At 37.6% G+C, this 25,276-nt stretch overlaps 1 protein-coding gene across 1 annotated transcript in view; it reads right to left on the reverse strand.

The window, feature by feature from the left end:
* Positions 1-25,276, reverse strand: part of slc4a5b (solute carrier family 4 member 5b) — a 28,286-nt gene that overhangs the window by 2,111 nt on the left and 899 nt on the right. The window contains exons 2-25 of the mRNA XM_053516200.1: positions 24,581-24,784; positions 20,817-20,943; positions 20,452-20,612; positions 20,073-20,228; positions 19,263-19,358; positions 16,294-16,349; positions 10,803-10,960; positions 10,625-10,712; positions 10,294-10,448; positions 10,045-10,173; positions 9,425-9,599; positions 7,390-7,523; positions 6,926-7,197; positions 6,191-6,255; positions 5,850-6,041; positions 5,382-5,495; positions 5,027-5,140; positions 4,588-4,749; positions 3,810-3,988; positions 3,585-3,657; positions 2,689-2,757; positions 2,212-2,385; positions 1,860-2,030; positions 1,448-1,556 (exon numbers count right to left, since the gene is read on the reverse strand). Coding sequence (XP_053372175.1) covers positions 1,448-1,556; positions 1,860-2,030; positions 2,212-2,385; positions 2,689-2,757; positions 3,585-3,657; positions 3,810-3,988; positions 4,588-4,749; positions 5,027-5,140; positions 5,382-5,495; positions 5,850-6,041; positions 6,191-6,255; positions 6,926-7,197; positions 7,390-7,523; positions 9,425-9,599; positions 10,045-10,173; positions 10,294-10,448; positions 10,625-10,712; positions 10,803-10,960; positions 16,294-16,349; positions 19,263-19,358; positions 20,073-20,228; positions 20,452-20,612; positions 20,817-20,943; positions 24,581-24,784 — 3,333 coding nt within the window. The remainder of the gene's footprint in view (positions 1-1,447; positions 1,557-1,859; positions 2,031-2,211; positions 2,386-2,688; positions 2,758-3,584; positions 3,658-3,809; positions 3,989-4,587; positions 4,750-5,026; positions 5,141-5,381; positions 5,496-5,849; positions 6,042-6,190; positions 6,256-6,925; positions 7,198-7,389; positions 7,524-9,424; positions 9,600-10,044; positions 10,174-10,293; positions 10,449-10,624; positions 10,713-10,802; positions 10,961-16,293; positions 16,350-19,262; positions 19,359-20,072; positions 20,229-20,451; positions 20,613-20,816; positions 20,944-24,580; positions 24,785-25,276) is intronic.

Below are 25,276 nucleotides of genomic sequence, written 5' to 3' on the forward strand. Positions count from 1 at the left end.
CTCTGTTTCACCAAGATGAGGATGGGTTCCCTGTTGAGTCTGGTTCCTCTCAAGGTTTCTTCCTATTACCATCTCAGGGAGTTTTTCCTTGCCACTGTCACCCTCGGCTTTTTCATTAAGGACTATCTGACCATTTTGATTCATACAAACTCACATTCCATACAAACTTAAATAATTATTTTGATTGTGTAAAGCTGCTTTGGGACAATGCCAATTGTTAAAAGCGCTATACAAATAAAATTGAATTGAATTGAATTATTATGGAGCCCAAAAAATTAAGAAATTATGATGGGACAAACGTCTCTTACAGGCTTCAGGTATATTTGCGTACACCGGCTCTAGTATATCTCCACTTTTTCATCCAATGTAAACATTTTTGTAAAATTCAGGTAAAACAGACTTAATATTAGGGTGGTTGATAACCCTTGCTACAATAAAAACTGTCTCCAGGTGGCTGTTTTGCTGTGTGCTAATGGCATCATGCAGTTAAACCATGGCTAGCTTAGCATTAGCTTGTGGGTGTACATATACAAACACAATGAAGACTGCAAAAAAAATCCCTTGGCAAATTAGAAGGCTTGATTTTGACAAAAAAGTTTGATGATGACAGCAGTGTTGTTACAAAAGATGGTCTTCATGTAACCACACACTACCCCGTTTCTTATCCTACCCGAGTCAAAACTGTGGTCTGCTTAGTAGTTGGCATAGCCTGCTAGCTCCACGACTGCATCTGGGATATTCTCATGGAGCCACGTCTCCATTTATATTATGACATGGCTGTCCATATATTTATTAATAATCTGCAATTTGTCGTCATCCATCTTGTTAATAAAAGAAGGGGCATTTACGGGAAAAAAATGCTGGGCACTAACCCTGGGTGGGCCATACTCAACCTTGCCCGAATACCCCCTCACTTACCTCGTTTCTGCCTTCTTAGTTTGTAATGTGGGCATTATGTGTAATGATTGCACCGCTTCATGTGTTTCCTACCCTAAAACACACTGTGCTCTGGAATAGGACACTTTATTTTTTAAGGTTTTAATAATTTGCTGTAGCATTTTTAACCAAATGCCAGCAATCTCTATTGTCACTCTTCAGATGGGACTCTTAAGAAACACAGTAACAAGTTTTGTTCATGACCACTGATTAAAGGTTTTGACATGGTTGTATAAGAAATTAGAAGCTACATACTGCATCTAATTTAAGTTAGGCTTAAAATAACTGTTGCAGTTAAAACATCATTCAAATTAAATGTGAAGATTTTTTGGCCAGGCTGTGTACTTAGGACAGCTTTCTCATATCAAACCGAATTAATCTCTAAAATGAATAGATTTTATTATTATTACTATTATTATTTCAGTACTAATGATCAAAGCATTTATATATCATATGAAACATATAATAGTCACTTTTGACATCAGGAGAAGGAACTATAAGCTTCACTCACAGTTAGATGAAGCAGGGTGTGTGTCAGGAGGGTCAAGGGAGGATGATGGACATTCTGACAGCTCCTTTGGGATCTTCACTGAGGGAAGGTTATCACTGGGACATTTCAACTGGGAGAGATGCAGATACTACAATCTACTGCCATTCAACGAATTTTACATGCTAAATTAAACATAGAACATTCAGAGAGTACATATGGAGGCCACAATAATCAAATGCCATGCTGGGGCTGGTATAAGGGAAGTGAAGATTAGATAAATCACATACAGACTGCAGTAAAAGATTCACAGTGCTTCTTTAGCAACACTGTAAAAAGAAGTGATGAATGCCAAGTATTAATTACAAAATATTTACACAGAGTGGGTTAGCATGTTAATGTGTGTGTGTGTAGCAGGAGTTATTTGTTCACCAACCTCTTCATCACTGTCATGTTTGCTCCTTTTGGCTTTCTTTCTCTCTTTCTTCTTTTTCTCATCCTCCTTTTTCTTTTTGTCCTTCTCTGGGAGGATGTCATCCAGCCAAGCCAGGTCATGTTGCGAGAAGACAAGGTCAAGCATCTTTCTGATTACCATCAGTCCCAGGATCTGGAAATCAATAACAAGTTCATCTGAAGCTCCTTTATTTTAATAAGAGATTTAAATATTAAACTGGCCAACCAGTTGAACAGTCTCTCTCTCTCTCTCTCTCTCTCTCTCTCCTTTCTACAATTAATAATAATAAAAAGTAATAAAGGAATCTGGAGGACACAAAAAGCATAGACCTTACCATGACAGGGAAAATAATTGCTGCCACAGTAGACTTGAGGATCCAGAGCACAGCCAGACAAGTAATCTGGACTAAGGTGAAGAGATGCACCCGGCGCAGAGGCACATGGCGGAGGAAAACAAAGTCTGGCTGATGTTTGGCAGGCATCAGGATTAGCTTGATCCTCTCCCAAAACTAAACAACATAATAAAGCTCCTTTACATTAACACAGAGGAAGTGTAATCTAAAAACTCATCTAAATATTCTGTAGAAAAGAACAGCAAAGTGTATGTGTGGTCAGGGTAGAGGGCTAGGTGCTGGTATTCCCACAAAAGTAAGAATTTCTGACAGTTTTGACTTTTTTGCAGACATTTGACTGGTCTGGATGAGTTTAAAAGGCATTTTACAAGCATTTTTATTTAAGAATGAAAAAGGGAGATTAAGGATACAGTTTGGTTTATGGGTAGACATGACATGTGTGTGTGAGAAAGAGAGTACCTGAATGCCACTAAGAGATGCTACACCCATGTACAGGAACACGCCATAAAGAACTGGCATTGGAATGTACTAGAAAAAGGCAGATTGGTTAAACACACGCTGCCCGCAAAAAAAGAAGAAAAAAACAACAACAACAAATAGGTAAGCACCTTCCATTGGATAATTACTGCAGTCATTAATTCATCTGGCAACAAGGCTTCAATTTGCTATGAAGCATAAATAATGGACTGGCCATCCATCCATCCATCCATCCATCCATCCATCCAAGAACCTCTGTAGTCCAACTAGGGACCATGGCGGCCAATGGTGACCATTGTATTTATTCTCATTTTGTACAACTGTGGAAGGACCTCCGGTCAACATTCACACAATATGGGCAATTTTTGGGAATGCCTAATAGCCTAATCTGCATGTCTTTGGAATGTGGGAGAAAACCAACCAAACATGGGAAGAACATGCAAACTCCTTGCGCACAGGAGAATTGAACCCAGGACCGGGAGGTGCAAGGTGACAGTGCTAATCACTGCCACCATGCTGCTGATGGATTGTGGACCACTTATTGTCTAATGAGTCCAGATTTACAACATTGAGAATGTTTGGGATTAAAAAAATAAATGTTGTGTCATTGTAACATGTTGTGACAGAAGCTTATCGAAATTATGCCACAGTGAAAGCAAAAGTGCCATAATAAAAGCAAAATGCAGTCCAAAGATATATTTTAGTGTTTGACTTTTTTTTTTTTTGCCTGGGCATTGTATGTATGTCTAAATACACAAACCAGAGAAGATGCAAATCAGAGAAGTAATTATAAGGAAATTCACATTATGACATGATGAACCAGATGCATAGACCATGGTTCTTTCTTAAGTAAACTAACTTATGTTTATGAGACTCACCTGCAGTATGGGAGCAAGGAAAATGGAAACTCCAGTGAGAACAAAAACAAGGATACCGGTCAACCTCTGCTCTCTGTGATAAATGAGGAAAAAATTTAGGTAGATGTATTTAATAAATAAATAAATAATGAAAATAATGTTTTAATTTTAACAATTAAATAATATATTACTTGTAATATATTATCATTTTATTATAATTGTAATACTAATTTATTATTGACTTACCGTACTCCAAGAAACTGTGGCTGTTCCCCTGGAGCACTACACTCACTCTCCATCTTAAGAGAATCTATGTGAGCAATGGAGATGACTGTAGCTGCTACATACCATGGTAAGCAGAGGAAAGAGCAGACAGCCATGAGGATTCCCACCCAAAACATGTCTAAATGGTAGCCACTTCCTTTCTGCTCAAGTCCAACATGTAAAAAATTGGTAAAATATGTTACAAATAAATGCACCATGTACTTTTGGTATGTACCACTCTTTAATTACACTGAGTTAAGATACATTAAGCTTTGGTATATAATGTTGCATGAAATGCAGTGATAAGGGCAAAATATACACTATATGGACAAAAGTATTTAATTATTGAACTCAGGTGTTTCAATCAGGCCCCTTATCTCTAGTGAACGGCAATCTTGAAAATACTATGCTTCCAACTTTGCGGCATCAGTTTGGAAAAGGCCCTTTTTCTAATGAGTTTACACAGAGCCCTGTACTCAACCCCACCAGCACCTTTGGGATGAATTGGAATGGAGATTGCGAGCCAGGCCTCGTCCAACTTCAGTGTCTGACCTGTTCAGCAAAATGAATGGGTCCGAATTCCCACAAAATTTTGTGGACAGTCATCCAAGAAGAGTGGCAGCTGTTTTTAATTGTATTTAAATACAACATCATTTGTCCATATAGTGTACATATAAAAGGTCATAATTTCTTAGCCATACTATTTATCTAAATCTATATCACCAATTTGTATGAGAGATAGATTTTTAACATAGTGTACCTTAAGTTTGTTCTCCTTGCGGTTTACAATAACAGCAGTGATCTGCTGATCCATAAAAATAAGGATAGTAACAAGAAGAGCAGGTGCAAAACTAGCCAAATACATCCACCAGGGGTTCTTTCCAATTGGCATGACCAACCAACCACGATCTGGCCGAGTAGGCTATAGTTAAACAGATGGACACAAATGACAAGTAATCACAAATAAGTTGCGATTCAAAAAAAATCATAGTTAAGAGAGAATTTTTTTCCCCTGACATTAATGTTAACCCATGCTTTTTGACATGCAATTCATTTAAGGACTATTTTAAACTGCATTTAGAAACCAAGCTATATACAGACACAGCAATGAAAACAATGTGCATTAAATATAATGGAAATTTTTATAGTAATAATAGTCCTTGACTAAAATGCATGACTTCATATCATCAGGATCATACCTTAAACTCTGTAGGCACAATAAGTTTAGGTGTTTCAAGCCCGATTAAAATATCAAGACCAACAAAAGTCATGATTGATGTGAAGATGGCAAAATCAGTGATGAGTTTTCGAAGCTACACGTTTACAGAAAAGAATAAGAAAGACATATAAATAGTAGACATACAACCGTATACAAAGAGCTGAAGTAGGAGCAGAAAAAAGCATTTGAAACACATAATATTCTAAAACTGCTGCAGTCGATTATCAACTTGATTAGATTTCAAATTTATTTAAAAAGAGGAAGTGTGAGTAAAGAAAATCTCTTCTTTAAGGGTATAGCAAGGATGAGACACGTAAGACACGTAAGGATGAGACCTTGATCTCAGTGGGCACATGCAGTTTGGGAGTTTCCAGGGACATCAGGTGATCCAGGGCACAGAAGACCATAATGGATATAATAATGGCAAAATCTGCAATCAAGGTACGCCACTGAGGGATGAGGTTGAGATTTAAGGGGTAGAAAAGGTAAACATAAAAAATGGTATAAATATGATGATCAGGAAAATATATTTTAAAATAGGTTTTATGTTCCCCTAATATAATTAACGTCCAAATAGAGTTTCACAGTTCATCAAGTAATAACCCACATGCTTTTTTACTATTTAAAAATGGATCTCAGGTCATTTTTGTATATAACATATTTTGAAAAGTGCAATATAGTTTACTTTTATTTTAATACTTTCACAAGATTCAGCAGGTTTGAGGGTAAATAGGAAAAAAGGGTAAAGTGACAAATTTTAGATCATTTTCTTATTTTACAATATGTTGTTGGCTCATTCAAACCTTGGTAGGGAAGTAGCGGCTGGACTTAAACTTCTTGAGGGAAATAGTCATTGAATAGGTGCCGAAAAACAGGATGAAGGACATGAGAGCCAGGTCAGGAACATACTTGCAGGATTTCCCCACCAGAGATCCACCATATTTTAAACACTCGTATTTGCTCAACTCTGTCCAGTCCAGAACTGTAAAGTTGTACTATGTGTAAAGTAAAGCACATATAGTACACTGAATAAATAAGAAAAATGATGGTAGGTAAAGAAATTACAGTACATGTTAAAATTTTTCATAACATACATTTGCAGCAAAAAACAACCATTACAAATGGTTTTCCAGTTTTCTCTTACCAATGAGTATTCAGTAAAGTTGTCTAAACCAAGTAGAACAGATGAATTGAAAACCATTGAAGTACCTATTATCAAAAAAAAAAGTATAGAAATAAGTTAAGAACGCAATGTCTTCATTACCCATGTACAGTATTGTGCAAAAGTCTTAGGCACTTACAAATGACTGCTGCACAGCAAGGATGTCTTTAAGGAAATAATTCTACTCACTTATCGACTATACCACTTTGTCTTGTATACAGGGTTGCGGGGGACCTGAAGCCTATCCCAGGAGACTTACTGTAGGTCACAAGGCGGATTACACCTTGGATTACACCTTAAATGGGGTGCCAAACCATCGCAGTGCACACACACATTGTGACTCACACGCTCATTCACAAACAATGGGCAATTTGGGCCTATTAGACTAATCTGCATGTCTTTGGACTGTGGGAGGAAACCGGAGTACCGGTAGGAAACCCACCAAGCACAGGAAGAACAAGCAAACTCCATGCACACACCAGAGGCGGGAATTAAACGTTTTTATGTTTAAAAAAAATTTAAGAAAGAAATGGTGTGACAATCATTTGCTTAAAATATAGTCTCAGGTACAATTTGTGCAGCCATGAAATAAATATGTATAACAAAGTTTGCACTGAATAAAAACCCTGGATGCCTTTTGCATGTAACTACTGTATATATCACTCCAAGGATTCTACATGACAAGCAGAAAGTGATTTAAACTTCAGTGATGCTCACCTTGGTCTGGAGCCAAACATTCACATTTGTATGTGGTGATGTAGTCAGGCTTAAAGTTCATGTTAATAGGGTAGTACTGAAAGGCTCCCACCATCTTCTTTATAGCATCAGAGATAAAGATAAAAGAAATGAGGCTGGAGAAGCCCTCCTCAGTGAAACGTGTCATGTATTTGATAATGTAGCTAGCATCTGAGGCCACCAGGATGAGACACTGAAGGCAGGAGTGCAGTCCGATCCACAAGCGCAGCTCCATGTAATCAATGTCATTAGTCCTGTTTGTGGAAAGCAAATAAGTCATAAATCTTTTTTACTAAGGGACATAATGGCTGTTTGTCTTCATTTATATCTAATATCCTGTTACAGACAAATGGAAAATACAGTTCATATTAATTAGTAGATTTGCATCAATTAAGTACTGCAACAAATATGAAGTTGTGGTATGTCTAACAGCCTTGTGCACTCACTTGCAAAAGTCATAGAGCAGCTTTTCAAAGACCAGTATTGGTCCTGTGGAACTCAGGATAATTAGGGGTTGGCCACCAAAAACACAAAAGACGATTCCTGATAGAGCTGTGCCAATAAAGCTCTCCATCACACCCTGAGGACATAATAATAATAATAATAATAATAATAATAATCAACAACAACTCCCCTAACGTCCTTTCCTATAACTCTCTGCATGTGTGGGTAGTTCTATAATAACTGGCTGCAGCTGAAAAGGGGCAAGCAATGCCCCCAGCAGTGGTGCTTGCTTGTATGTGCATGGGGACATGCCTTTTTCCAATAGCTTGTCATGGTATGTGGGGTTTATTTTGGCTGACGTTCATTACTTGTAATACCAGAGAAAGAACTAAACTGAGTAGAAGATTAGGAAATCGTGATGTAGGCAATGGGTCTCCACAAGACCCCACAGCTGATACTGTGTTAAATATATTACCTGTATACTTTACCAGTGGAAAGTAATAAACCTCTCTTTGGCCAACAGAGGAGGTGTGAGACTATACCACTAATGGCTACCAAAACTTTAAGGTCAGGTATCCCACCTGCAGTTTGCAGACCCTGGCAAGTTTAGGGCCCTCCTCTTCTCCAAGGTATCAATGCCAGTGCATGAAGTGGACAAAAAAATAAATATCTCCATCATGTGTGGGTACTATAAAAGCACAAAAGGAGAGACTGAAATAGAGGGATTCAGGCCAAGAATGCAGGCAAGATTGATACAGGGAATGTTCCCAGACAGCATGCTCAGTGAGCAGCATGTCTGTAGCCAATACAACTCTCCAACCCTCTCAAGCGCAGAGCTGGACCATATTAAACAGGAGGTTACAAGATGTTTAAGAATCTAATGGAACAGAATTTGCTAGCATCAGAAAAAAAAAAGTGTCGCAAGTGTATTTTGTGCTACAAGGAGTTGGTGTAACTAAAAATATCTTAGCGCGGCAAGTAAGAAAGAAACATCAACTATCAGTGGGATGGCTTGACTACAAAAAAGCTTTTGACTCTGTCCCTCATTCCCGACTCCATCGTGTCCTTATGCTGCACAGGAACTACCCGAATGTTCTAAGATTCATCTCTTCATGCATGGTCACATGCAGACCCAACTTCATGCAGACCCAACTTCATGTCAGTCTTATAAAAAAATTTGACTGTCTATGAAGAAATCAAGATCAGGTAAGGCATTTTTAAGGAGGATGAGCTTAGCCCATTATTTTGCTGCATTGCCCTAACACCTCTCAGAAGGGTCTTGTGAAACTATATGTTCAGATACACCCTGAACAGAAACCCAAAGATTTGGTACTTCAAAGATTGGACAAACTCAAAGGGTATACATCAAACTGCTGTCAGTTACAAAGTAAACTTAAGATTGTATTTTTTACAATCCTGTTCAACCTTTTAAGATTGCCTAAGACTGTACCTGTCGTAGTCTCAGCAAATAGACTAGTCACCTGCTTTTTTTTTTGATAAAGGCAAAGTTTGAAGAACTCATTCATTATTTCCATCATCCATCAAGACATCCGTCTTGTTCTTTTGCTAAATTTTGGACTAATTTTGCGTGTGCTTCCTTGGAAAACAATACAATTTCCAAGTGATCCCAAACGTTGAGCGGCAGTGTACATTTTCTCCTAATGTTTGCACTAGTCAGGGAGAACAGGTTCTATAATGATACAAATACTATATTCTTTAAACTCGTTTTCATATTCTGTTATAAAAAAACAAAAAACAAAACAAAGACTATGCTTATTGTAGGTGCTACCAAAAAACCTAGGATCTTTTCACACCAACTGAAAGTCATCTTTCCCAAAAGTAACTGTATTGCTAAAACACTAAGGATATTCGAATGAGCAAAAGTCTCATAAAATGTTATAAAAAGCCATACGTATCCACCCTTGGTATTTGGGAACTTTTAAGGTACAATAAGTGGATCAATTATTAGTTATGTAAGTGCAAGTGTGGAGAAAAACAAGACTGAGCTTTGTATTGCTTTCAAATAAATAATGGTACTTGGTAGTTGTCGGTGGCATCTCCCAAGAGTCCTCCAAATGTGATGGCATTAGTGATGCATCCCAGGTAAATGAAGAGCACAGCTGAGATAGACTGGATGTGAAAGCCGTCACAGAAGTCGCTTAGCAGCCATGGTAGTTTCCGTTTGATGTCAAGACAAAGACCTCCACAAAATCTGTAATATACATAATACACAAAGTCAAAGCAAATAATGCCTTACAGCTCATACTACCACTTACAATAAACAAGTAAACTGTTAAAGGACACATTGCAAAATAATTACAACACAGTGTTAGAGCTTTCTTTTTTTTTTCATTACTAAAGAACGCTGATCCAATTTCTAATGTTCGGACAAGTATACAAACAGAGTTTTTTGGAACAAGTACAACGTGAAATAAAATAATTTTTCAAAAAAATGCTGGTTATGTGTTTTGGCCTATATTTAAAGCATGAAATGTAATAAATACAGCACTGCAGCTTAATCCTAACCCGGAATGTGCCAATAATTGTTTAGTTAAAAAAAAAAATCAACTTAGTACCAGTATCTCCTTAGAAAGTGGTTGTACTTATGCATATTAAACTCATCTGATTATAGTTCATAGTGTCCTTGGAAACATTACCTCCCAGTAAAGGTCAGTTCTTCTCCTAGTTCATGAGCTACAGGCATCTCTTCATCGTCATCAGCTGTTCCTCCACTTCCTGCTACTCCATTGGCTTGCCCCAGCTCATTAAGTGAAAACACTGACTTTCTATAGTAGAATAGAAAGAAAATTCATTTAATCCATCTCTTTTGCAATTTTTGGTTCCTTTTTACAGATATTTAAATCAGATTACACCCTGTCCATTGCACATAATTAACATCTGCATACCTCATCTCTGCTGAAGGAACTTTTTTTGGTGGCTCAATACGAATCTTTGGGTCCCACTCTCCTGGTGGGAGAACTGTCACCTCGTTTAAAAACTCATCAAGTCCTGCAATCAAGTCTTCACGATGTCTGGCCTTATAGGCCACACTGCTAAAGAGCTGGAGAAACAAACAACTAAATAACAACATAATGCATATATTGGGTTTGTCCTTCTCTTTATTTATTTTTAATTTCCCTGTGTAATTTATTATATACAATTTTTAGATACAATTTTTAAACAATTTTATATACAAGTCATTTAGAACTATGAAACAATTTATGCACTTATTCTTACATCATCAACCATCAGGGTGGCAATGGCTCGGCCAATTTCAGTGTAGGACTTGATTTTGCCTTGAGGTCCAAGCAAAACAAAGAGAAACCTAGTAAAAAAAAAAAAAGTTAAAGTATTGAGTATAAGATTTTAAGATTGAAATAAGAAAATGGAAGAATAAAAGCTACAGTATTTTTACCTGGTTGGTACAGGAACTTCAGTGAGTCCACCCAGCGTTGTGGCTTGAGCAAGACGGACAAATGCCACAAAAGGTTTGTCTAGGAAATCCACCTCTCCAATTAACACATTGGAAGCTTCAGCATCTCTAGGGATTTTCTTCATAAACTTGTTCTTAAGCTGGTGGGTGACATTTCATTTTAACATAGTTATATTGGTTAAAAGTATAAGATCATGAAGCATGTATCCTTTACAACAGCTTAATTTTGTTTTTTAAAAGTAGGAATTATTTTATATTTCTCATAGTATAGTAAGAATATCTACCACATCATTAGAAAACACAGGGCTTAATTTATAGTGCAGGTCAATGAAGGTAACATAAATTATTTCCTTTCTGTGTCTGATGGGTCTACGTATGATAGTCCAGCACTAAGGATATGGCCACTTGCCTAAGAGTGAATCTATGTTTTTGTGCCATCACTGAAGTTATTTATGAGTATACATGTTAACGTGGACCTTATAAGTGCTGCCATATAAAAGATGTCTGTTCTTGAAACCTTTTTAAAAAAAGCTGTTTACATTTAATCCATTTCTTAAATGTTTTACTTTTATTTGCTTCATTGTTTGTTTGTGCACTGATCAATTTCTTTGCCCCTGTACAAAAAATATGAAAGGTAAAAATGAAAATTGCAAAAAAAAAACTCATGCTCCTTTATTGGTTTATGATTTATGGTTTATGTCTCCACCCAGTGATTGGCAAGGGTGTGTTGTTTTTCTGGCCACAAGCTTCAAAATGTGGAAGGTTTCAATCGGTTTTGCTTAAAATGATTAAATAATTTTGTTTGTAACATTGTAAATGTGTGTTTTCTAACAGGCTATAGAAAAAGCTTTGTTGCTAATCCTTATCATGCCATGTCTGATGTTAAAACACCTTCTGTCAGAGTAGGTGGTTCTTGCCTATGTTTAGTGATGAAATGTATCATTGTCTCTGGAGAAACTATTATAGCCAAAACTCAAGCGTCAAAGATTTTACATCTACCCACATACTCAGACAAGATTTTAAAAATCCTGATTGAATGTCTTAAAGACATCCTAATCCTGAAATTGTGTTAACGTCTATGTGGAGTTTCTCTGCATGTTATGACTAACATGAATTGAAACTAGGTGTAAATGTATGTAAATGTTTGTGCATGTTGCCCCGTGATGGAAAACCATCTGATGCAGGGCATAATCAACCTTATACCCAGTTTTCATAGGCTCTGGATCTACTGCGACTCTGACTAGGATAATCTGGTTACCAAAGGTGAGTAAATTAAACATGTAATTAATATTAGATTAATATTAATAGATATTTATAATATAATATAATATAATATAATATAATATAATATAATATTCTTCTTCTTCGTCTTTCGGCTGTTCCCTTTCAGGGGTCGCCACAGCGAATCATCTGCCTCCATCTAACCCTATCCTCTGCATCCTCTTCTCTCACACCAACTAACTTCATGCCCTCTCTCACTGCATCCATAAATCTCCTCTTTGGTCTTCCTCTAGACCTTCTGTCTAGACCTCCAAACTTACTGTCTCTAAGCCCTAGAGCATCGCTGGTCTCACCACTGTCCTGTACACCTTTCCTTTCATTCTCGCTGATACTCTTTTATCGCACAATTCAATTCAATTCAATTCAATTCAATTTTATTTGTATAGCGCTTTTAGCAATTTTCATTGCCGCAAAGCAGCTTTACATAGTCAAAAGAATTATTTAGGTTTGTATGAAATGTGAATTTGTATGAATCAAAATGGTCAGTTTGTCCCTGGTGAGCAAGCCGAGGGCGACAGTGGAAAGGAAAAACTCCCTGAGATGGTAAGAGGAAGAAACCTTGAGAGGAACCAGACTCAACAGGGAACCCATCCTCATTTGGGTGAAACAAAAAGCAGTAAATGATCTGCATTTATACAGTGTGTAGGGTGGGAGGCAGTTCAGCTATAATAGCTGATGTTAATTGACAGCACAACACACCTGACACTTTTCTCCACCCATTCCAACTTGCCTGTACCCGCCTCTTCAACTCCTTTCCACACTCTCCGTTGCTCTGGACCGTTGACCCCAAGTACTTAAAATCCTGCACCTTCTTTACCTCTGCTCCCTGTAGCCTCACCGATCCTCCTGGGTCCCTCTCATTTACACACATGTATTCCTTGTATGTATGTCTTGCTGCGGCTAACCTTCATTCCTCTGCTTTCCAGAGCATACCTCCACTTCTCCAAATTTTCCTCTACCTGTTCCCTGCTCTCGCTACAGAGCACAATGTCATCTGCAAACATCATAGTCCATGGGGACTCCTGTCTTACCTCATCTGTCATCCTGTCCATCACCAGAGCAAACAAAAAGGGGCTTAGAGCCGATCCTTGATGCAGACTCACCTCCACCTTAAACTCTTCTGTTACACCTACAGCACATCTTACCACTGTCTTACAGCTCTCATACATGTCCTGCACCACTCTAACATACTTCTCTGCCACTCCAGACTTCCTCATACAATACCACAGCTCCTCTCTTGGCACCCTGTCATACGCTTTCTCTAAATCTAAAAAGACACAATGCAACTCCCTGTTACCTTCTCTGTACTTCTCCGCCAGCATCCTCAAAGCAAATACTGCATCTGATGTACTCTTTCTAGGCATAAAACCATATTGCTGCTCACAAATGCTCACCTCTGCCCTTAACCTAGCTTCCACTACTCTTTCCCACAGCTTCATTGTCTGGCTCATTAGCTTTATACCTCTATAATTGCCACAGCTTTGCACATCTCCTTTGTTCTTAAAAATTGGCACCAATACACTTCTCCTCCATTCCTCTGGAATCCTCTCACTCTCCAAGATCTTGTTAAACAAACTTGTCAAAAACTCTACTGCCACCTCTCCATACCTCCACAGGTATGTCATCAGGACCAACAGCCTTTCCACTCTTCATCCTCTTCAACGCCCTTCTCACCTCACTTCTACCAATATTTGCTACTTCCTGTTCCACAACAGTCACCTCTTCTACTCTTTGTTCTCTTTCGTTTTCCTCATTCATCAACTCCTTAAAGTACTCCTTCCATCTTCCCATCACCCTCCTGGCATCTGTCAGTACATTTCCATCTCTATCTTTAATCACTCTAACCTGCTGCACATCCTTCACATCTCTATCTCTCTGCCTTGCCAACCTGTACAGATCCCCCTCTCCCTCCTTACTGTCTAGCCTAGCATACAAGTCCTCATATGTTCTTTGTTTGGCCTTTGCCACCTCTACCTTCACCTTACTCTGCATCTCCCTGTACTCCTGTCTACTCTCTTCAGTCCTCTTAGTGTCCCACTTCTTCTTAGCTAACCTCTTTCCCTGTATACACTCCTGGACTTCCTCATTCCACCACCAAGTCTCCTTGTCCACTTTCCCCTTACCTGATGATACACCAAGTACCCTCCTACCTGTCTCCCTGATCACATTGGCTGTAGTTGTCCAGTCAACTGAAAGCACCTCCTGACCACCCATAGCCTGTCTCAACTCCTCCCTAAAGACTTCACAACATTATTCCTTTCTCAGCTTCCACCACTTTGTCCTCTGCTCTGCCTTTGTCCTCTTCGCCTTTCTCACCACCAGGGTTATTTTACACACGACCATTCTGTGTTGTCTGGCTACACTCTCCCCTACCAACACTTTGCAGTCACTGATCTCTTTTAGGTTACAACGTCGACACAAGATGTAGTCGACCTGAGTGATTCTGCCTCCACTCTTATATGTCACCCTATGTTCCTGCCTCTTCTGGAAGAAAGTATTTACCACTGCCATTTCCATCATCTTTGCAAAGTCCACCACCATCTGTCCTTCTACATTCCTGTCCTGAAGACCAAACTTGCCCATCACATTTTCATCACCTCTGTTCCCTTCCCCAACACGTCCATTGAAGTCTGCACCAATCACCACTCTTTCACCTCTGGGGATGCTCTGCATCACTTCATCTAACTCACTCCAGAATTTCTCCTTCTCTTTTAACTCACATCCTACCTCTGGGGCATAACCACTAACAACATTGAACATTATCCCTTCAATTTCCAGCTTCAGACTCATCACCCTATCTGATACTCTCTTCACCTCTAGAACATTCCTTACAAACTTCTCTTTTAGGATAACTCCTACTCCATTTCTTTTCCTATCCACACCATGGTAAAACAATTTGAACCCTGATCCTAAGCTTCTAGCCTTGCTACCTTTCCACCTGGTCTCCTGTACACACAGTATATCCACCTTTCTTCTCTGCATCATATCAACTAACTCTCTTCCCTTCCCTGTCATGGTCCCAACATTCAAAGTCCCTACTGTCACTCCTAAACTCTTGCCTTTCCTCTTCTCTCTCTGCTTACGAACACGCCTTCCTCCTCTCCTTCTTCGACTATAATATATTATATATATTATATATAATATAATATAATATAATATAATATAATATAATATAATATAATATAATATAATAAGAAGACTTTAAGATGTGGAGTTTTTCCTTAATAAATATATCAAAGAACCAGGGCATCTGAGAGAGCCAGAAGGGTGACAGTAAAAACAGTTGCATATTTGAAAGTTTACGCATGGGAAGGATTTGAAGACACCATGGAATATGTGAGGTCAGATTGTAGTGGCAAATGGTTTGGCACCTTTCAACAGAGACAAGACCACTTGCAAAGCTCTGCTGAGGGACTGTTGACCTGTACTTGTATACTCTTAAGCAATAAAAGGTGCACTTTGACAGACTTCTTTGCCCAGTAGACTTTCCATCAATTCAGGAAGCAGTCACAAAAGTTCTGGTATTTTGGGTTCATACTTGAGGTAAAAACCTAATGGATAGTGGTGGTTGGGGTTGTGGTGGGTTTGTTCTATTTTGCTCTTACAGTGGAACTGAGGGTTGAGTTGGGGCGTAATCATCAGGCCAACATAGGGATAATCTACCTCCAGTGTGAGAAAGAGGGAAATTCGATCCACGAAAATTAAGCAACAGCCATTAATGAATATAACTCATGAAACACCTTTTTGATCTGTACTATCATGTGCATTAATACTCTCTGTCTGGAGGAACGAAACACTCAGAACATTACAAGTTACCATTTACTACTAATAGCATGTATTCACAAAGAAAATACTTTTCGTGGATCTGGGGTAAGTTTTATTGAATCTTCTAGTTATTGATGGGGTCCAATAAGGAATTTGAAAGGTTTTGTATTATAGAAAATATTTTATACCCCCTCCCTATAATAAAATTTAACATGTCACCTCAGTCAGGTACTCAACACCGTTCAGGCTCCATGGAATTGACAATATTATTACCAAAATTCCCTAAATATCTCACATACCAGCGAAGACATTGCAAAGATTGGTGCATTTCTTAAATTTCTACAAGTTATTTAGGCTCATTTACTTAGTTTAACCCTTGCAGACACATTAAAATCATGGATGCTTCTCCAAACCAGAAATAGCATACCTGGTCAGAACTGGGAGTAACTGAGATATCATTCATACTACGACTCTGAACCTGATCTGAAAGACAAGAAATATACACATCACTCACATGTACAGTATAAACAGATAATGGAATGTTGAACGTTAGCTCAATTCTCTGAAAACATTTTTATCACAAACCACAACGAATAATAATTTGCTAAATATTACTTTAACTCCTAAACCAAATAGTCTATGGCAGGCTTTATATTTACTATCTAATGTGACAAAGTAAGCCAACTATTAAGCAAAACCACAATGTCTTTCCCAAATTAAGGAATAGTAATTTATTTGACAACAAATATACATTTGACAACAACTCCCACCTAATAATAGATAAATTATGTTAATTCTAGGGGCAACCTTACGTGTTTTAAAAAATGTTATGTAAAATACATTAAAAGAAATGAATTTATGAGGGAGGTCAATCTTGTAATTGTAACCTGTAAAAAAATAAAGATGTAAATCTGGTTGACAATTACAGAAAACTTCAAGCACAATACTGTGATGCGAGTGTTAGCCGCATAAACAGTGGGAACGGTGATCACCACATCATCAGCAAACTGGTGATCATGCCACCCATACAACCCATGACCAAAGTCAAATGCATCTGTCTACCTGGAGATTTTACAGCATGTCATGCTTCTGTCTGCCGGCAAGCTTTATGGACATGCCTATTCCCTTTTCCATCAAAACTTAGTCCCTGCCCACAGTGCCAATACAACCAATATGGTTTCTAAATGTCTATTGTCATCCTAATAATATTATCTGTAGGTAAACTTAAATTTAAGAGGAAAAATTATAACCTGGTCATTCAGTAGTCTTCATTTCATTTTACCTCAGCATCATGACACATAATGTTGCTGAGCCTCGACCTACTACTGAATCACAGTTCATAACACTGCCTCCAGAAGGTTGTAAAAAAAAAGGCAGTAGGCATAAGGCGTACATCACTTCGTGATCTTCTCTTCTTACACTTGCATATCTATTGCTTTGGAACTGGGTCAATCTGGGCTTAACTGACCACATGAGCCTTTTCCCTTGCTCCAAAGTCCAATTCTACTAACAAAGGCCTTTCTTATGGCTACAAAGCTGTTTTGTCCTAATACAGTAAATTCTAGCTGCATTGTGTGATTTTTTTTTTATGATGCAACTTCACCAAGCATTTAAGTGGTGTGTTGGCTCAATTATTCATAATTTTTTTCTGACCACATTTTGTCCACAAAATTAACAGTTCAGCACTATCTTTCCAAGTTGTAATAATGCATTGGCCAAGTTTTTAACCCAATTTCAATAATGTCAGCAATCTCCTTAGTTGTTTTCTTAGCCTAATGAAGGTCAATGCTTTGACTGCCCTGAAATACAGAAACATATTTTTCTGACTATAGGATAAATTTTTCAACTCGGTTGTTTAGTAAAAAATGTTGCCATATTAATCAGTGTGGTAATTAGAAGAAGAAAAAGAAGAAGAAGAAGAATGCCTATGCAAAAGAAATAGCCATGGAAAAGAATAAAGAATGGCTATGCAAGTTATAATAAATTATGAAATTCTGTACATCTTGGTATGTTAGACACATTAAGACAACCCTGATATGTTGATGTAAGGACTATGACAGAAGTGGTAAAGCAGACAAAGTCATGTACAATTGACATTTAGGACTTGGATTACACGTGTTACATGTAGAAACTTGCATACAGTCAGGTTTGTAGGTATTTGGACAATGAAACCTTTTTTGTATTTTTACCACTGTACACCTTTACATTTAATTTGATAACTTTAACAATAAATAAGTAAATTCATTAACTATTTAGAAATTACAGTCCCTCCATTTTCACAGGCTAAAAAGAAAAAAATGACAAGTGACTGACAAGCATGTAAAGCCTCTTTTTAAGTTATTTTACAAAAAATTTAGAAGATAAAAGCTCTGGCAAGTGATGAATTTGGTAGCTGTCATTTGGTACCAATGCAAGTAAAAAAGACCATTGTTTAGCTGAGAAAAAAAACCAGACCTATAAAAGAAGTAGAAGAACCTTTGTAAAAAAGACGGAGTGCACTGGTTGGCTCAGCATCACCAAAAGGTCTGGGAGACAGTTAAAGTGGATGATCACAGAATTCCTGCACTGGTGGTAAAGCCCTTTCACAGTCTCTCTTCAAGTCAAGAATGCTCTGGAGGAGGTAAGCTTTTCATTGTCTATTATAAGGTCTACATACAACAGAAGCCTTCATAATTATAAATACAGAGATTTTAACTCAAGGTACAAACCACAAAAAACTCAAGGTAAAAAATAAAACCTGCTCAGCTCTGATACAAAAATTTTTTCACTGTAAGAGAATAATGTAGAGAAGGAAAAAAAGGCTTGTGATGGGGGTGAAAAGTAATGGCTATAGGTAGCACTGAGGCACCCAAAGACAGGCAGTCATAGGAGGAATTAGTGCGAAGCTGGATTGTATTTATCATTATCTAACATGCTGGGCAATGTCAAGAAGCGATAGCATAGAAACAGTCAGAGAAGACAAAGACTGAAGAGTAAAATATGAAAAAGATGATATAAACACGCATAATGACGTGGGTGTGGTTGCTCTGTTCCTGCTTAGCAGATGGGTATCATTAGCAGTGTTAGGTGTAACGCGCTACAAAGTAACAAAGTTACAAAGTAGCAAAAATAATCCTACTATTTATTAATCTTGGTTTGTCCAAATACTTTTGAGCCTGCAAAATGGGGGGAACTTGTAAAAAACATGGCTGTATTGCCAAATGGTAAATGCATTACTTCAATAGTGTATCTTAATAGCCTATACATTACTTCAATCACATCTTGATTGCTTTATTCCAAATCCATTAATGTGATTTACAGAGACAAAAATACAAGAATTGTGCCCTTGATTTAATATGGACCTGAAGATTTTTAGTCAGTAAGTAGACTATAAAGGGTCAGAATCTGGGAACTCACATATTTTCCCAAGACTTCCACTCCGGTGACCTCGCAAGTCCTCGGTGGAGTGATGTAAGTTATACATGGAGCTATGGCTACGACTTGGACTCCGGTCTGACAGACCCAGTGTAAGACAGAAGAAGGGGAGAAATTAACAACAGAAAAGAGATAAAGAGCTCAGGAGACATATTAAGAGATTGTAGAATGTAGAGTACAGTTGGAAATAGAAGAGGGCACGAAAAAGCACATAATATAAAATGGAAGAACTAAAGTTTTTTATAAGGCTTAACATAAACAGTACCTTTATACTGTATAATTTTAAGAATTAATGGCTTTTTTTAAATGGCTGCAACCATAGTCACCTAATCTAAACCATATTGACCATGCCTTCCATGTACTGAAGATAAAACTGACAGCAGGAAGACCAACAAACAACCATTAAAAAAAGCTGCAGTAAAGGCCTGGCAAATCATCTCAATGGAGGAATATTTGGTAATTCACGACTTAAGGCTGCAAAGGTTTTGCATTAAGGTATTTAAAATTCTAATATTTCATATTTCATATGGCTGGAAATTCCAAAATGGCTGTATTGTTTATGTATGTATGTATGTATGTATTTATTTATTTATTTAAACCCATTGAATTAAAGCTGAAAGGTACATTTTAGTGATTTATTGCTTTATTTCAAATCCAATGTACCTGTCCAAATAAATAAGGATCTGGCTGTACATTTCTATTAGTTTTATATATATATATATATCAAGTAATATGCTATATGTTTGTGTGTATTGGGAATAACACAATTTATAGTCAAATTAGAGGTCACACCTTTACTTGAAGGATTGGGTTTTCCCATGTCGGCCAGTGAGCGATGGATGGGCTTTTTGGTCTGGTGTCGATGCTTCCTCAGCAAGATGAAACTAATTTTCTCTCTGAGCTCAGAGCCTACTGGGCCATCCTGCACATACCTGTCCACAATTTCATCTGAATATAAAGAAAAATACAGATATCTAGTTATAATGATGAACGAAATCAAATATATTAAGTGATTTACTTTCCAGGTCATACATATTAAGGGCCTAGAGTTAAGTCAACTACATAAAACTCATGCCATACTCAAGGTTCAGTTGCCTTGGCCTAATGCTACTACTACTACTAATAATAATTTTACATCGATAAGTGAAACACACACACAGGGTAAACTTACCAACAATTTGAGGCAGAGAGTAACCCTCCAGGTCCAACAGAATGCTACCGGTCTGTAAACATGTACGCAGCTCGAACAGACTATGCAGTGACAGCGTGGAGACATGAGGCTTGCTCCATCGTTCTCCCCCCTCCTCCACTTTCTCTTCAAATTTCACCCACCTGAGAAAACACAATTAATGTAACCTTTTTGTCAGAAAGTCTAAATGGTGCATTGACCTACTAAAAGCAGCTGAAAAAAAACCCCTGGCAAAACATCTTAAAGGGAAGTAACTTGCCATTTAAAAATGGATGCGTTTTAGACTCAGTGACTGCCAAGTTTTTGCATGCAAGTAGTAAACCTAATATCTAACTCGTGTCAGTCACCTTGCAGATTCCTTCCACTCCAGTTCTCCCCCTTCATGGTGCAGTGTGTCCATCTCTGTAAAGAGTGTTGGTGTGGAGTCATCTTCCTCTCCAAGGATACAGCGCAGTCTCTCTGCAGCTGGTGACACTGGCGTACACACACACACACGCACACACACACATACACACACACACACACACACACACACACACGCACACACACACACATATATACACACACACACACACACACACACACACACACACAAAAGTAGAAGTCTTGTCACAAAAATAAGATAAAAAAATATATTAAATGTCAAAATCGTATTTTATATTGGACTTAGTTTTGACTTTTATTTGAATCATTTTAATAGTGTATTGAATTCTGAAACATCCGTATCTTATATGCAAAATCTTTGTCAATCCTTGTTAAAACAGATGCTCTTCTAGAAAATTAATATATTTATTTTGTCTCAATTTGTGCTTTTACCATCTAACCTGGATATGCTGAATAATTATTCAGCTGCACTATTCCAATCCCCAGAGACGCCCAAATCTTTATCACATGCAACTGTCTTATACAAGCCTTACATTATAAGACCAATTGCTATGAACTTTTGATACTGGGCTTTTTTTTTTTTTTACTTTTTTTTTTTTTTTTTTACAAATTTATCCATCATGATTTAAAAGAATCACACAACAACATAATTTCTGTGTAATAGAACTTCTGGTGAGCACCCTGTTTTTTTTGGCTCCCTGCCATCATGACCCAGAGGATTAATAGCACGTGGTTGTTTTTCTCTAGATGTTACCCACCATGTAATCCTGCTGATCCTGTGGCTCGACAAAGGCATATCTTGCAGTGGAATGTGATTTCCAGAATGGAAAATTATGGCTTATTTTTATGTCAGTGCCTTTTCCATCTTGAATTGGATGAAAGTTGTTAGCTGCAGCAACTTGACTAAATTAAATATAATTAATCTTGCTCAGATGGTAGCAGCATTCTTAAATTTAAATGCTTGAAATGAGTAATCAAGCACTTCAGGGAGCACATGATGAGACTTACTTTAATCAGATTTATTCCTGCTTAAATGCTAGCAGCATACTTAAATTTAGCTGCTTGAAATCAGTGAGCAAGCACTTTAGGGAGCAAATAATGGGACTTATTTTGGTCTGACTTGATCTGATTGTACCTTTCCCCCTTGACAGTCTTATACAAGCCTTCTGTTACCTAATTGCTTTAGATGTATTATCCTGGACACCGAACCACTGTGACATGATTTTACAAGCTTTTGTTATAACCAGAGCTGTGAAACCTACTCATCATTAGGAAACTCATGCATACCAGAAACTCTGACACCTTTTTCATGTCACACTTGAGATGCTGTATTTTGCAATGTCATAACAATTATTTTAGTATTTATTATTTCCCCACACCTTGGCTCCCTGCCATCATAGTTGTTTTTCTGGTTGTTAACCACTACTGTATGTAATCCCACTGATCCGGTCTGTCACACAACCAAAGCCATTTCAGACAGTGCAGAGCTATTTTTAGAATAAAATAGAAAGTGATCAAGCACAATAGGGATCAAATTATAAGATCATTTTTTATCTAGTTGTACTACACTTAGGTTTCAGTTTCTGGTGTGAAGCATCTTACATGCACCACTCTATGACTTGAAAGGAACTTGAAAGGAAAACACATTGAGATACAGCCGGCTAAAACAATGGAGCAAGGCAGAATAATGCCCAACCAAAATATCACAAGCATTGAACAAATCAGTTTGACTTCTTACTTCGACAATGACTGTTGCTAGGTTTAAAGAACACTGAGAAATCAAGGTCCTATAAAGTAGTGGCTTTACCTGAAAGGGAAAGACAGGAGCCCAGACCAGAGGAAGAAGAAGAAACGTGAGTGGAGCAGGATGCTAGTGGTATATCTGAGCTTCTCCGATCCATCTTCCAGTTATTTCACCAACTTTTAAGTAAATACCAGGTATATAGAGAAATATCTTTCATAAAACTATGACTGCATCAACTCTTTTGTTCCTGATGACTTTTACTTTTCACATTTTATCCAGGTATTTTCCAATTCATTCCTCAGGGCCTTGTCCTGTATGATGTCCACACATCGTGCTGTTTGCTTTTGTTCTAGTTCTGTTGTTTGAGCCTAAGCAACACTGAAGTTGAGAGCAAAGTTAAGTGCCTTATGCATGAAAGACCTAACAAGTGTTCTTCTCATCCACCTCCAGTGAGCCCCCCTCTTGATTTTTCCCATTCAGCTCTTGAGTCATAATCCAAAGCTTAAATAAAAATAACTACATACTGGCCAAAAAATTGTGGAACATTTTGGAATCTTGAAGTATATAAATACAACTGAAATATTTGCCTTATGCCAGTGAAACTGATTTTTTATCCAATATTGTACACATTTATTATCTATTTTATTAGGAACACCTGTACACTTGCAGATTAATGCCGTTATCTAATCATCCAATTAAGTGCGACACATAAAATTATGCAGAGTTGGTTAAAGAGATGTCTAATGGGATCAAGAGCAAGATCGCATTAGACATAAGAAATGATTTTCCTTGACTTTAACTGTGGCATGTTGGAAGTGCCCAATGGGCTGTTGGACTATTTCAAACACTGCTGAGGTCCGGGAAATTTCACACACAACAGTCTCTACAGTTTACACCCAATACATACGAAAATAAAAGAACCTGTTGTTAGGAGCATAAAATACCTTGCTGATGAGAGAGAGAGAGAGAGAAAGAGAGAGATCAGAAGAAGATGTCCAAACAGGTTTGAGCTGAGAGGAAATCTAAAGTAAATCAAATAATTCCCCTTACACCGCGGAAAAACACAACATATCTCAACCCAGGTGGATGGGCTACAGCAGGTGACCACATCAGGTTCCTTTCTTTTCACCCAAGAACAAGACTTTAAGGCTATTAGTGACTCAGTGATTTAAAGACTCATTAAAACTAGATGGCTGAACATTGGAAAAAGAACCAGGTTATTAAAAAAGAAAAAGCAGAGCTCCAAATCTAACTTCAAATTGAATTATCTTGAACTGATTGGCCCAATATGGACTGAATGGAGCCCAATATGTTATTTTGCTGTTGTAGGCACCACCCACCTCAAGATTTAATGTTTTGTGTAGATTGAGGTTTTTTTCTTTTTATCACTGCTGTAAAGAGTGATCATTTGTGTTACTATAGTATTTCCCGTCTGACCATTTTAATTTGACCTCTCTCACCAACCAAGGCATTTTTACCTTTCACTTTATTATACCTGTCATTTTTACTGTCACTCACTTAACATTTTGCTGCTGTGTGCAAAAATCCCAAGAGATCAGCAATTTCTGGAATACTCAAATTTACTCATCTTTCTTCCCTACCCTTTCGTAATTTTTTGCATTGTGCTGCTGCAACATGAATAGCACATTAGATAACGTCCAGGTGTTCTTTATAAAGTGGACAGAATGTGTATTTCTGTGTGTGTGCATGTATTGCATTTTTATTAGTTACTGTAGGTTAGATTAGACTTCACAGAAGTTTTCGTGGCTGGTTACGTGGGCCATGATTTGTAAAAAAAATTTAATGACCCAATAAAGTACAAATTGGATTTTTTTTTCAGGGGTAATCAAACATATGGCTATGTCTTGCCACCTTGTTACGAATTAGTATGGTCTTATCATAAGGGACAAGAAAAAAAATCTAAATGTTAATATTTAATAAAAATTGTGCGGAAATCTCAGAACAATGCAGTGTTTAACTTACTGTTAGAGTTCATATCTGAGAGCTGCTCATTTGAACCATGTCCTTTACTGTATGGATCATACTGTTCCACTTGCTCGTGGCACTCACAATGATCTCTTTCATGACTTCCATGGTCATGAAAGTGTCGTGATGTGTGTCTGTGTTGACGCCGCTTCTTTCTGTAACTTCTGGACACTGGAACATCAATGTAAACCGACTGGTACGCTGAGAAAAAAGTGAGAGGACGGAAACAAAGACTATAAGAACACATTAATAAAACAAAAAGACAGAGATAGATGGATTGATATTTAGCCATTACATAGATGTTCTGTTTAACCAGTGTTAGACTTTAAAGCAAGTGTTAAAATCCCCCTGCCCCTCGGAATGGCTTACTCTGCCCCCTGGCAATGAAATTTTTAAGGTCTCCTCAAAATGTAAATTTTTGAGCTACAAGTAGGTTTTTTTGCATGCCCCCTCATGTAACAAATATCAGAATGTTCAGCCAGGTCTCCCCAACACTATGGAAATACACTGTTTTTCAATTATGAGGAGTCATTTAGGACCCAATGTGAATCCCTTTGTTCTTGTGGCTCCTTCGCTGGCTTATTTTTGGTCCAATTAAAAAACGAGACAAATCCCTTCAAACGGCTTAATAATCTACTACTGTACTTTGAAAAAATCACATTGACTAAAATAACTAGCACCTTCTAAACCTCT

The sequence above is a fragment of the Clarias gariepinus genome, chromosome 17 (assembly GCF_024256425.1).
Source record: "Clarias gariepinus isolate MV-2021 ecotype Netherlands chromosome 17, CGAR_prim_01v2, whole genome shotgun sequence".
In the NCBI taxonomy this organism is placed as follows: Eukaryota; Metazoa; Chordata; class Actinopteri; order Siluriformes; family Clariidae; genus Clarias; species Clarias gariepinus.